At 36.2% G+C, this 11,867-nt stretch overlaps 1 protein-coding gene across 21 annotated transcripts in view; it reads left to right on the plus strand.

The window, feature by feature from the left end:
* The window catches only part of CNTN1 (contactin 1), a 339,733-nt gene extending 332,713 nt beyond the window's left edge, over positions 1–7,020 (plus strand). For all 21 annotated transcript variants that reach the window (XM_001487937.6, XM_070270139.1, XM_023643374.2 and 18 more), the window contains one exon: positions 4,556–7,020. In XM_001487937.6, the coding sequence (XP_001487987.1) occupies positions 4,556–4,632 (77 nt within the window). In that variant the 3' untranslated portion in view covers positions 4,633–7,020. The remainder of the gene's footprint in view (positions 1–4,555) is intronic.
* The last annotated feature ends 4,847 nt before the right edge of the window (positions 7,021–11,867 follow it).

An 11,867-nucleotide genomic window follows, 5' to 3' on the forward strand; every position in this document is an offset into this window, starting at 1 on the left:
CTCCTCTTTCATTTTTGATTTTATTTATTTGAGCCTTCTCTATTTTTTTCTTAGTGAGTCTGGCTAAGGGTTTGTTAATTTTGTGTATCTTCTCAAAGAACCAGCTCTTTGTTTCATTGATCCTTTCTACTGTTTTTCATGGGTTTTTTTGGTTTAAATTTCGTTTATTTCTGCTCTAAATTTTATTATTCCCCTCCTTCTGCTGACTTTGGGCTTTGTTATTCTTTTTCTAATTCTCTACGGTATAGTTTAAGATTGCTTATTTGAAATTTCTCTTGTTTGTTAAGGTAGGCTGGTATTGCTATGAATTTCCCTCTTAGGACTGTTTTTGCTGCATCCCATGTGAGTTGGTATGGCATTTACATTTTCATTTGTCTCCATATGTTTTTTGACTTCTCCTTTAATTTCTTCAATGATCCATTGCTTGTTCAGTAGCATATTGTTTACTCTCCACATATTTGTCACTTTCCCAGCTTTTTCTTGTAGTTGATTTCTAGTTCCATAGCATTATGGTCAGGAAAGATGCTTGATGTGATTTCAATCTTAAATTTATTGAAACTTGCCTTGTTTCCCAACATATGGCCTATCCTTGAGAATGTTCCATGTGCACTTGAGAAAAATGTATATTCTGCTGTTTTGGGATGAATTGTTCTATATATATATATCTATTACAGCCATCTGGTCTAGTTTTTTGCTTAACCCACTATTTCCTTGTTGACTTTCTGTCTGAATGATCTATCCATTGATGTAAGTGGGGTGTTAAGGTCTCCTACTATTATTGTGTTCTTGTTAATATCTGCTTTTAGATTTGTTAATAGTTGCTTTATGTACTTTGGTGCTCCTGTGTTGGGTGCATAGATATTTATAAGTGTTATGTCTTCTTGGTGGAGTGCCCCTTTTATCATTATATACTGCCCTCTTTGTCTCTCATTGTCTGTTTTATCTTGAAGTCTACTTTGTCTGATATAAATATGGCAACACCTGCTTCCTTTTGCTTGCCATTAGGTTGGAGTATCGTCTTCATCCCTTCACTCTGAACCTGTGCTTCTCTGTAAAGCTGAGATGTGTTTCCTGGAGGCAGCATATTGTTGGGTCTTGTTTTTTAATCCATCCTGCCACTCTGTGTCTTTTGATTGGAGAATTCAATCCATTTAAATATAGAGTGATTATTGATATATGGGCTTAATGCTTCCATTTTATTACCCATTTGCCAGTTGTACTGTATTTCTATTGTTTCTTGTCCTGTGTATTTTGGACTACCGATTCAGTTTGGTAATTCTCTATGATGGTTTTCTCAGTTTTCTCTTTATTTATTATTTGTGTCTCTGTTCTGATTATTTGTTTAGTGGTTACCATGAGGTTTGTATAAAAAAATCTCATAGATGATATAGTCCATTTTCTGATATCCTCTTATTTCCTTAGACTAAGCTGATTCCATCCCTTTCCTTTTCCCCTTCTAGGTTATTGTTGTCACAGCTTATTCCATCTTGTGTTGTGAGTTTGTGGTTTGAATGATGAGATTATATTTATCTTCGATGTTTTCCTTCCCTTTATCTTAAATGTTGTAGTTAATTGTTTGCTAATCTGTTCTGATAGAGAGCTGCAATCTTCTCATTTTGTCTGCCTATTTATCTCCTTGCTCAAGGCTTTGTAAGTTTTTATCTTTTTTTTGTCAGGTATGAGGGACTTCTTGAGCATTTCTTGTGTGTGTGTGTGGGGGGGGGTCTTGTAGCAATGAACTCCTTTAGCTTTTGTTTATCTGGGAAAGTTTTTATTTCTCCATCATGTCTGAAGGATATTTTTGCTAGATGGAGTATCCTTGCCTGAAAGTTTTTGTCTTTCAGAATTTTGAATGTATCATTCCACTCTCTCCTAGCCTGTAAGGTTTCTGCTGAGAAATCCACTCAAATCTTGATAGGGGTTCCTTTGTAGGTTATCTTTTTCTGCCTTGCTGCCCTTAATATTTTTTCTTTATCATTGACTTTTGACAGTTTTACTACTACATGCCTTGGAGAAGGTCTTTTTCCATTGAAATAATGAGGAGTTTATTAGCTTCTTTTACTTGTATTTGCATCTCCTACCCCAAGTTTGGGAAGTTCTCAGCTATTATTTCTTTGAACAAGCTTTCTGCTCCATTCTCCTTCTCTTCTCCCACTTGAATACCTATAATCCTTATGTTGCATTTCCTAATTAAGTTGGATATTTATCATAGAATTTATTCATTTCTTTTTGGTCTTTCTTCTCTCTCCTTCTCCATCTGAACCACTTCTATATTTCTGTCCTCCAGACTGCTAATCCTGTCCTCCATTCAGGGAGTCCAGGTTTTTCTTTTTCTCACTCATTGTGTTTTTCATCTCCAGCATTTCTGATGGGTTTTTCTTTATAGTTTCAATCTCTTTTGTCAAGAATTTCCTCTTTTCATTAATTCTATTCATGATTTCATTGAACTGTCTATCTGTATTTTCTTGTAGCTCCTTGAGTTATTTATGATAGCTATTCTGAATTCTTTGTCATTTAGATTATAAATTTCTGTGCCTTCTGGGTGCTTGTCATTTTCCTTCTGGTCTAGAGTATTAATATATTTCTTCATACTATTTGATGGCATGGATTTGCGCCTTCACATAGTGATAGTATTTGGTCACAGCTTCTACCTGCCACCACTCGAGGGTGTCAAGAGCTGTGTATTCTGAGCCTGCAATGACACCTAGTGTCTGTGATCCTTAGGATCTATACGGACAGGGCCTATCTGCAATTTCCAGCTCACTCACTCACAGCTGCCACTTTTCTAATATATGTTTGGGCGCTCTGGCCAACCAGCTAAGCTGGAGCACTGGGAGGGGGAGGGGCCCTTTCTTTCGCCTGTGTAGTCTCAGGGGTGTTCTCACTCTGCCCTCACTATCTGCTTTCCTGGAGTGCTGGCTTGATGAAGACACCCCCTCAATAACTTAGCCACATCTATGTGGGGCTTTCTCATGGGCTGTGAGGGAACTTGGATAGCGAAGGTGTTCTTGCAGAGAACTGCCTCTCCCCCCTCTTTTCACACAGCCATGCTATTTGGGAGGGAGAGATGATCCCCTTACCTCCACTTCCTTCAGGGGGTCCAGCACGTCCACTTTAAGACATATGGCTGTATGGGTCTCTCAGATGTCTTTTGTGTTGTGCAAATCTCCTCTGTGGAGTTATGAATGTCCTTTTCATTGTGTCATATGGAGGAGAGTCTAAGGGAAGGGCTCACTCCACAATGATGCAAACTATGAATGTGCTTTTAATGACCAGAGATTCAAGAGAAATGCCCTGAACCTTCCTGAGTAGAAGAGGAATATTCCAAGGAAAGGGCTATTTTAGACCACTGTTAATATGGTAGTGATGGTTTAAGGTTTTAAATTTAGAGAATAAACTTCCAAAAATGGACACAAATCTGGTACATTTACAAGCTATTGACTGTATTTTTTTAGCCTGTCACTCATTCCAGCAGTGTGTTCACTGAAGATAGCACCTAATAGGTGTGGAGAGTTATAAGGAAGAGTATGCCTTCTTGGTCCCACTTTCCAACACTTTCTAAAGAACTCCAGGGTGGACACAACCTTCATCCATAAACTTACCTGACCACAAGAAGAGCCCTTCTAGGTGGCACCCAAGACATAATTTAAGTCTGTAGAATATTATATCATTTTATTTTTAATTCACAGTGTAATTATTTTTAATGTCTCAGTGTAATTGTTCTTTAGATAAAAATTTGAATAGAAAGTTATTTACTATTATCAAAAATACATTCCTCAAGGGGCCAGCCTCATGGCATAGTGGTTAAGTTCACATGCTGCACTTTAGCAGCCCAGGGTCCACGAGTTCAGATCCCAGGTGCAGAAATATGTACCACTCACAAAGCCATGCTGTGGTGACATTCCACATACAAAAGGGAGGAAAACTGGCACGGATGTTAGCTCAAAGATGATCTTCCTCAAGCAAAAAGCAGGAGATTGGCAACAGATCTTAGCTGAGGGCCGATCTTCCTCACTGCCCCCTCCAAAAAAAATACATTCCTCAAATCATTGTGTATAATGAGCACCTAAATGTCTTAAAATCATTGGCCTATGAAATTGTGCAAGATCTATTCAGTATACTTATGATGTCATTATCCCAGGTAACATTATTAGCATTTTTACTGCATCTCTTTATCTTATTTTTCAAACAGCTTACTTATAACTTTTTAGTTATTTATATATGTTTCTTGACCTGTGCCTTCTGGTAGGAATTTGAGACTGCTGGATCATAGGGAAAACATAAATATTTGTGATCTTATTATCGTAAATGATTTATATGAACATATTTTATAAACAGTCCACATGTTCTCACACACCAAATCCTTGATCAATCCTTTTTGTTTTTCTTAAATCACTTAAGAATAAGAGAAGCTTTTTTTGTTTGTTTTTGTTTTTGGTTTTAAGGAACCACTTAGTTTTCAAGATTATGTATATGGCCTTCCTCAAAGCAAGGTAAATGAGCAATAGTGACTGTTATCAATGAAATAATATGCACATTTTTGGCTTACTTATAGGTGCATCCACCATATTACCAAGTCTTCTCGGCTTACTGCTGCCTGCCCTTGGCATCTTTCTCTACTTGGAATTCTGAATGTGGTGTGACAGCTGCTGTTTCCAACCCAGCTCAGAGGACACCCTTCATCCCTGTGATGACTACAGTTTCTTCCAACTCCTGCGGCTCCGTCCTAAGCCAAATAAATTATCCTTTAACAAACTATCCAACTGATTTACAACACACATTATGACTGAGGCATTCAGGAACCCATTCATCCAAAAGAATAAACTTTTAAATGGATTTAAAATGATTTTTAACTCGTTCCAATATGCCTTATAAACCACTTAACCTGATTCTGTGACAGTTGCATGATTTAATCCAATGGGACAAGTTACAGTGTCAATTCAATACTATAGGCTGTAGAGTGAAAGTAAAATCACCATACACAGGTGCTTTAAATTTAATAACAAGTTGTGAAATAAATAGAGGTTGAAATGTTGATTGTATGTGGTAAATGTAAGAGTAATACAGTCTCTTGTATTATCCTCTCTGTCTTGGGTCCTGCATATTTTCAAACGGCCCCTATCATTCAAGACATTTTGAGTTTTCTTGAAAAAGACATAGAATATAACTGAAACATTTTGACATCAATTCCATTACCAAATCATTTGACTGAATGAGTTGAAAGATTTTAAATATTGAAAACCAAATTCTAGAAGATATTATCAGTATTCTCATTTTGGAAGTGTGTAATTTTCTAAATGTTTGATTTTCGGGATCAGTAATAATTTTAAGTTAGTTTTTTAATAGTGAAATTAACATACCACATGAAGATTTTTTTTACTTTTGTATTCTACTCTGAAGTTATTTTATGCTTTTATTATCGGTTTCAAACCTCAAAAATCATAGCTGTTATCTAGAGTATCATCATATTGCTGTATTTATTCATACGTGAAATGTTGAATTTTGAAAAGTAGAGTGCTTCCAATTTTAAACTGAGATGTGGCAGTCTTTACACAGCTAGGAATAATGACAGTTAAGTGAATGTCAGAATTATCCAATAATATTCTAGAATCTTTGTTTTTGTGCTTCATTTCTTTATTGAAGGTATGGGATCAAGAAATCACCTGTAGGTTGGAAAAATACAATATTCCTTATTTTTTTAAAACTTAGTTTTAAACTCATTTCCCACCTCAATGCAATACCGTAACTGGCTAAAAATACCAAATCAATATGTTGCTAATGGTACTTTGAAGAGTATGCAAAACTGGAAGGCCAGGAGGAGACAAATAATGGGTCTGTCCAATGGTGTCTCCCAAGGGTGGTGCTTTAGGTTTTTGTAAGTTGTGAAAAGGAAGATGCACATTTCTTCATTCTCCATGGTGTGCATGGAAATGTGTTTGAGTGTGGATGTGACAGAAATCGAGTAATAAAGGATTAGCTGGCTCATGAAATAGTGCAATGTCTGATGCTTCAAGAGGTATAATCCTATTTTATTAGCACAACTTTGCTAGCTAATTAGAGATAGAGTTTATCTTTTTAGAAAGGATACCTTATAGGTTCGTAAAAAAAATATTTACAGGAAGCAAAATAGATCTATTACTACTTTACCCCCTTTTCTTTAATTTGTATAATTTTTGTACTATATATCTATGTGTAAATGTTTAGAGCTTTCATTATGAAAATATCAATAAATATTTCATTAGTTTACATTTAACTCTTTGTTATAAAGTGAAATTTTTTAAAAACAAGTGAAATGGATGATTTCCCAGTGGAAGTATGTCAACAGTCTTGAGATCATTACCAGATTTCATAAAATATTTAATTATTTGGAAAAGAAACAAAATCTCTTCATACTTTAGGAAAAAAAATACTCTGTGAGCTTTCTGTACAAATGTTTGTGTTTTCATTGTTACACTTTGGGGTTTTCCTTTTGCAATGTGACCCATGTTGGGCATTTTTATATAATCAACAACAACTAAATCTTTTGCCAAATGCATGCTTGCCTTTTATTTTCTAATGTATGGTAATAAAGAGCAAAACTGGTTAGATTTTGCATGAAATGGTTCAGAAAGGTAAGAGGAAAACAGACTTTGGAGATTGTTTAATTTCAAATTTGTGACAGGGATAAGGTAGATTAAAATCTCTCATACACTGATAACTGAAGCTTTTCATTTCCTTATACAATTGTACAAATTTGACTGGGACCATCAGTTTTAAACTGTTGTCAAACTAACTAATGTATCATCTGCTTTAAGACGCAAGATTCTTAATTAAACTTTATATAGATATAGAGACATCTGTTGTTTCTTTGTATTTCAGGAAAGGTGATAGTAGTTTTATTTGATACTGATAAATATTGAATTGATTTTTTTAGTTATTTTTTATCATTTTTTCAATGGAGTAGTATAGGACTGTGCTTTGTCCTTTTTATGAATGAAAACAAATTATAAAGAAATAAATGTCTTACTGTTACCCAAGAAATAACAACTGTCCTTTCAATTTACCTAAAGTTGAGAATTCATTTTTAGAAGGTTTTCATTATAAGTTCAATAGCATGGAATAAATGTTACTTGTTAAGCAAGAGTTCACTGTTTGAAGGTTCTGTAAAAAGTATACACACATACATTAAGACACACACACTCGAGCTTGTATGTGCACGTGCAACACATTGTTATTACATTAAAATAGTACCACCTAATAGGTAATTTCGGTTTATGGAGACGTCAGTTTATATCACTCAATCTAATGCTAAACACTGAAGCAAGCTTCTAGATGCTGAAAAAACAGAGTAGTTTAACCCTAAATGAGCTGACACTCTAAAAGAAGAATTTGCATAAAAGCATGACTCTACAGACAGGAGGCTGGTACAGGTAAAGCCCTCTCTGAGTCCTGAGCCAGACTGACCACCAAATTCTGAATCTCAGGGCTTCCTGTGTTCTGCCTCACAATCTTCTCTTATGTTCTGATTCTGATTTTGTGTTGGCATTCTGACCTCCCTTCCTGTTTCATGAAACTTGCTTCCACCCTGGATCCTGGTTTCCCTTTTGGGCCCTGCCTCTATTTCTTGACCCTAAGTATTAGATTACTTCCATTCTAATATTTTGCTTTTGGTATTTGACCTTGGAATGACCCCAGCTCTAATTCCCCAGGCTTTGGGAGATCAAAGCTTCTTTCTGTGAGAGCGGTCTCTGTGTTAATGGTTCTCAAACCTGGTTGCCCATCAGGATGACCTGGAGAATTTGAAAAAATAAAATAGATTCCCTGGGCCTCAGTCCAGACTTACCAAATCAGAATGTCGGAAGTGAGGCAGAAGAATCTTTCTTTTTAGGTTGTTCAGGGGTGTCTGATAGGGAACCACGTTTGAGAATCACAGATTTTCCTGATTACTACAGGTTAGAGTGATTTTTTAGCTGAATCAACAATATCACCATTTCGTAGACATAATTTAAATATCTCTTAAGAAAAACAAATCCATTCTCTTGGCTTATCTAAAATGCTAATTTGCTCATGACTAATTTGCTCATTCGTTCTTATCTTTTGGTTCCACATCTTAAGTATTAAAATGCTATACTTCTTTTGTCTATTAAAAATATCCCCTAATTTGTTTGTAGCTAAAACCCAAGCAGCAGACTAAAATGTACTTCAGAAGAATTCTTCTCTAAAGGAATGTGGATTTCCTTTACTTTGTTTTTTTCTTCATGTGACTTGGAAAGTTAATTAAATTTTAATAGTTAATTTCCTGAGTCTATAATCTTCTGGAAGTTTCTAATAAAAAGATTGACGAAAGGTACCCCCTCTCCAACTTCAACATTTGATTTTTTTCAGGATGGAAACGTGGTTGCTTTGAATGAGCTGACGTTAAAATTAGTTGATGGGAGGCCAGGATTAAGTTTCTACATTGTTTACCATATTTTAAAAACAGGTTTCACTTTTTAGTTACTAGTCATAAATTTGATACTGAGAGTAACGTATATCAGTACCTATGTTGCTGTTACTATTTGGCTCTAGAATTCAGTCAGGCTCATCCTAAAGCAGAACCGTGAAGTGAAGGACCTTGGTCTTCATCTACCCTATCTCCTCAGTCAGGCTCCTTTGCTTTGATAGAAACTGCCTTGAAAGGAATGCCAAATACCTTCATACCTTCTTACATTACTTTCCTAGGGTTGACACAACAAATGACTGCAAACTAAGCAGCTTCAAACAACAGAAATCTCTCTCTCACAGTTCCAGAAGCTGGAAGTTCGCAATCAAAGTGTCAGCAAGGTAGCTTCCTTGTGTAGTCTCTGAGGGAGAATCTGTTCCATACTTCTGTCCTACTTTCTTGTGGTGCAGGTACTCCTTGGCTTGCAACTTCCTCTCTCCAATCTTTGCTTTCGTTGTCACACGGAATTCTCCCTGTGTGTCTTTGTGTTCAAATTTCTCCCTTATATAAGGACACCAGTCATTGGATTATAACCCACCCTAATCCAGTATGACCTTGTCTTAACTTGATTAACTTGATTACATCTGCAAAGACCCTATTTTCAAATAAGGTCACATTCACAGATTCCGACTGGATATAAATCTTGGGAGAATACTATTCAACCCAGTATGCTTCTCCACTTCTCTTTTTAAAACTTGTATATGTTCTCCTCACACTAATGAGGATGTGATTGAAATGCTGCTGTAAGCATGCTTTCATAAAACATTTCTGTTGATAACATGTGGCAATATGAATGAATCTCAAATGCGTTATGCTAAGTGAAAAGAAGCCAGATTCAAAAGGCTGTGTGATTTCATTTATAGGATATTCTGGAAAAAGCAAAACTCTAGGGACAGAGAACAGGTCGCTAGTTGCCAGGCATTAAGAGTAGGGGGAGGGTTTGATTACAAAGGAACAACATGAGGGGATTCGTGGGGTGATGGACATGGTAAAGGTGGCTCAAATCTATGCAATTGTCAAAACTCATAAAACTGTACAGCTGAAGGGTGAGTTTTACTGTATGTACATTTTTTAAAATTTTTTAAAAATGCAGTTATGCAAAGATCAGTGGACAGACTTATGATCATATTCTAACTCTATCTATTACCCATGAGACCATGGACAAGTCATGTGACTTTTGGAAGATAAGTTTCCTTTTCCATAAAATGAGGATAATACTCCCCAATGACTCAGGATTCTTTCACTAAGTGACAGACACTAAACTCAAATAAGCTTAAGGAAAAAAATGGGAATGTATTAGTTCAAATAATAGGATCTACCAAATAGACTGGATATAAGGGCTTAATAATGTTCTCAGGGAACTGTGTCTCCATCCTTGGATTCTGCTTCTTTCTGTGCACAGCTTTCATTCTCAGGCAGGGTATGGCCTTGTGTCAGGAATCATGGGTGCTGACAGTTTCAAGCCTACATCCTGCTAGTCAGTGGTTCAAAAGTGATCCTCTCTTTCTGACCTACTACATATAACAAATCTCATTGAAGACTCATATTATCTCCAGGAGTTCGGTGTATTTTACTTAGCCATTTTGGGCCTCCTGGTTACCCTTCTGGGTAATTGGAAGGTGACAAAGGCACAGGAATAGAAATTCCCACCAGGACCACATGGAATGGAGAAAGCATAATTCCTCCAGAAGAAACAGCAGGTGTTATTAACAGAAGGAGGGTATTGGACCGACAGAAACATTCTCCACTCCTCTTAGTCTCCCTTAAGTTCTATGAGAATTTAGAAAGATGATAGAGTTAAAATGCCTGACACTTAGTAAATTCCAGACAAATCTTAAATTTCCCCTCCCATGATTACTTTTCAATTGATAGATGCAATTTAGAATTTAGGGCTTTTAAAACTCTTAGTTCAGATGATTGCATAGCTATCTGTTTATACCTAGCACAGAGCTTAGCATTCACAGTCAACTCAAAGTCAGTACCCCCTGGATCATGTAGAGCTGATTTAGTTGAACTGAATGCAATATCAGAATGCAAAAGAATAGGAAAAAGGGCCTGTTGGCACTGAAACCTTCCTTTTACTACATTTTAAATGTATACCACTTCCAATGACGAGGGGTGAGGGAAAACCATGGTCAAGAAGTCCCATCTATACTTTTCATTCTTTCTAAGAAAGAATGATATGTTTATCCAGATATAGTACAAGTTTTTAAGGGACTTTAGAACTGCATTGGAAAAGCTTATCCACATAGACAAACATTCCCATTAATTAATGGGAAGGGGCATGCCGTGTTAAAGTACTAAAAATAACACACCATTTTAAGTGAACTATACTAGTTATTTATTGCCACAATAATGCTGCAGAAACACAACCACAAAACCTCAGTGGCATATAACAATATACACTAATTGTTCACACATCTGGGTCAACAGTGGATCAGATATGTGGCTTTGCTAATATGAACTGGTCTTCCTCACATGCTTGAGAGCTGGCTGACTGTCAGCTGTTAGAGGCTGCTTTAAGTTGGAGACTTTAGGGCAACTTGGCTCTGCTCCACTTTTTTCTCATCCTTCAGCAGACTAGTTCTGGCATGTTCTCATGACAATGACAGAGGTTCAAGGAAGCAAGTGGAAACATGTATGTACCTTTTCAAGCCTTTGCCTGCCTTGTGTCTGCTAATATCCTATTGAGCAAATCAAGTCACATTATAAACCCAGAGCCAAGGGGCAGAGCAGGTCACCCACATATGTGGGTGGGCACTTTAAAGTTATAAGCAAAGGGTGTGGATATAGGGAGTGTTGAAGAATTGGAGCCAAATGATGCAAACTACCACAGATGCAAATTCCTTTGGATCAAAGAGGCAATCAATTTTACCATTAATAAAGAAAAAATACTCCTAATTAAACTATAACAATGTTTGCTTATCATGTAGAATTTTTATTTTACATTTCTTGAAATGGCTATTTCTTTGCACAAAGATTTTTGTAACTCATTATTCTTGTGCATAGACAAAAAGGAAACTATACACAAAATAAATTGTGTAATATACTCCTAAAAGTTCTCCACATTCAGAATATGACTCTCCTAAATCATTTTAAAATTCTGAGTAGTTGATATTTGTATTTTGCCACCAAATATCATCCTTTGGTGGTATTGGTATATACATCATCTCTTAAAAGAATGCTCCACTATTTATTCCAAAGTTTTTGTGGATGTTGTTAGTGTCATCGAATTGATTCCGACTCCTGTGGCTGGAGTGGATAGAAATGGATCATGAGGGCCTTATGAGCCCTGTTGACAAAATTGTGCTTTATCTTACCACATTGGAGGGCAAATAATTGATAAAATAATAAAGTTTGCCTTTTATGCTGAGTTCAGACTATATTGTAGGGAGTGGCTTAGAAA

This window comes from Equus caballus, chromosome 6 (genome assembly GCF_041296265.1).
Source record: "Equus caballus isolate H_3958 breed thoroughbred chromosome 6, TB-T2T, whole genome shotgun sequence".
NCBI lineage: Eukaryota > Metazoa > Chordata > Mammalia > Perissodactyla > Equidae > Equus > Equus caballus.